Source organism: Aplysia californica, unplaced genomic scaffold (assembly GCF_000002075.1).
Source record: "Aplysia californica isolate F4 #8 unplaced genomic scaffold, AplCal3.0 scaffold00012, whole genome shotgun sequence".
NCBI classification, from domain to species: domain Eukaryota; kingdom Metazoa; phylum Mollusca; class Gastropoda; order Aplysiida; family Aplysiidae; genus Aplysia; species Aplysia californica.
In genome coordinates, this window is record NW_004797282.1 from 2,878,793 (window position 1) to 2,881,433 (window position 2,641).

The window sequence follows — 2,641 nt, forward strand, 5'->3', positions numbered from 1 at the left end:
GAAAAAAAAGAAATAAAATGAAATAAAATAAAATAAAATAAAATAAAAATAAAATAAAAACAAAAAGTAGGACCATCCTGGTTTACCTGGGCGCATAGATGTTGAGGTAGAGGCAGTCCTCACTGTACGGCAGGTCAGCCTGAGGGGAACTGGTCAGTGGTCGCTGGGCGCACTGAGCACCAAACTTAAGGGCATCCCTCGTGTCCTTCCAGGGCGCAGGAAACTGGGGTCTGGCGAACCGGAGCTGACCTTAAAGTTACACAGAAAATTCCTACTAGAAAGAAGTGTATATTCATGACATATAATAATAATACAGTAATATTATAAACATAATGTACAATATTAAAATAAAAATATATAGTGGTGAAATCAGGCACTTGTCAAAATAATGAAATCAAAGTTACAGCATTTTTCTGGCCGTCGGGTAATTTCTTTCAAATTTCCTATTTTTTAGGCTCAATGCCTTGTGGTCATTTTAAACACATTTCTGGGAGCATTTTACCGAAAAACGTTGATCAAAGGCACAAAGCTTGTAAGTTTGCTGTTTTCAAGGATTCTCAAGCTTTGCAAAAATGTTCTCCTTTACCCCCTTTCCTGACTCTCTAGCAATGTTCTGTCGTCTGCTTTCGTCTCCACTTTCTGCCTCCATCCCTTCACCTCCTTTGCTCCCTTCTCAGGGCTTCTGACTTTTCCGACAGCCCTTCTACTGCTTCTCCTTGGCTACTTCTAACTGCTGTCTTTCAGCCACACCCCTGATCTTCTGGTAGGAAAGATCTACACCTAGCCTTCTCGGACAAGGGCGAAAAATCTCGGAGGACCTGTGTGCAAGTTGCGCACGTTAAAGATCCCCTGGTGGTCTCAAATCGATAAGAGTAGGCTTCGGTGGCCACCGGGGCAAAAATTCAAAGTTTCTCACCAACTGAAAATGTTCAATGTGTCCCGCGCGCTCATATGACCTTATGCAGTTGTGAGCGCCGTAAAACACTTTTTTTTGAAAAGAAAGAAAAGGTGTCCTCATAATCCGGGGGCACCCTCTTTAAAAAAGTGCGGACTTTGCAAACAGTTACCCTACCTGTGTGTAAAACAATTTTAAGCGAAACTAACAAACTGTGATATTCCTTTTCTTCTTCTGGTGAAACGAAAGACGAGAGCTTCAAAACAAAGACTGCAGCCCCATCTGAACCAATGCGCGGACTTCCGCGGACATTTTTTTGGCCGATTGAACAATCTAGTTATGAACGATCTTTGGTGCTTTCGCAAAGAGGTTATTATAGTACCAGAGGTCACAGCTGTGCCGCCAACCACGTAAACTCACTAAGGCTGTGGTGGCCCGCTGGTGCTCTCCTTATATACATGTATTATAAATAATATAGTGACCACATTTAAAAATGCAACCCTTACATCTAAATAGATGGCCGCTTTATTTTAAACGTTCACAATATTTTCTAAAATTGGCGTTGATTGGCAATTGTGTTCCGCTACACAACAACCCATCTTCTTCGAACCCCTGCTGCTGCTGCTGCTGCTGCTGCTGCTGCTGCTGCTGCTGTTTGGCATCTGTTCCGCAAATGTGAAAGGATATTATGACGGTCGTCTTAGTGGTGGGTAGTTACGCCTAGATGGCTACTTTATATTCTCTCATCTCAGCAACACCGGCAGTGGTTCCTTTCCATTCTACCAGCCTTGAAGGTGTGTTAGAGTTGCAGCTGAGGCTTCTAGCACCTTCTCAATCACATTCCTGATTCCAGAGGGCCGATACGAGCGCCTTATTGTGGTCAGCGGTGCTTTATCTGACACACTGATTGAGAGACGAACAGCAAAAGGTAGAATACATTTTATTTTTTCATTTTAAAAAGTGATCAACAAGTCCACCTTACTAATTTTTTTTCTTCAGAATTTTACTCACCCACATGGTCTCACAGTGTAAAAAAACTCTATTTGCATTATTTGGGGATTATTTGGCTCACCTAAAGGTAAACAATCACAAAAATCCCTAACAGTACATTTTAGCGATAGGCAAATCACATGAATAAGAAATCATCAACAAAAGACTTCGCAGAGTATCATTAATCCATGACTGAAAAGTGTTGCTGTGCACCGACTGGCCTTTTATTCCTCTCCGGAATGGCGGCGCGCCCCTCAAGTTTGACACCCGTGACTTCACAGCTAAGACCTCTAGTTCTATTTATAACCCCCCTGTGCTCTCGCAAACCTCTCCTCCGACCCATTCGCTCCGAAGTGAACTAGAAATACTTCACAAATGCCATGTCTTAGATATAGTTAGTATACACGTTTCTGGTGCGCATGTAGAACCATACGTACCAACAGGTGGCTTAGCGTAGGGAATTCCCAGAAAAATGTCGAGGGCTTTCCCTGGGGAGATTTGTTGACGCACACCCCTCACAGCTCCATACAGAGTGGTCACCGTCGTGTACTGAGGCTCAGTGTTCTTCTGAAAGACAGAAAAGTAAAAATATGCACTCCAATCCGTTGCAGACAAAGGGCTGGGAGGGGAAGACCGGCTATAAACAAACAAAAGTGCCAGTCTGATCGCCCCGAGGAGGCATATGCTGTAACCCAGTACTACATTGTGAAGTTTTGAAATATAGTTAGTTTTTCATTTGTTTTTGTTTTTCAGCTA

The 2,641-nt window shown here is 42.9% G+C and overlaps 1 protein-coding gene across 1 annotated transcript in view; it reads right to left on the minus strand.

Moving 5' to 3' along the window:
* The window catches only part of LOC101860465 (neuroligin-2), a gene marked incomplete at its 3' end in the record, with an annotated part of 24,044 nt that overhangs the window by 4,550 nt on the left and 16,853 nt on the right, over positions 1–2,641 (minus strand). Inside the window, 2 exon segments of the mRNA XM_013084176.1 lie at positions 87–249; positions 2,323–2,452. Of these exon segments, the coding sequence (XP_012939630.1) occupies positions 87–249; positions 2,323–2,452 (293 nt within the window).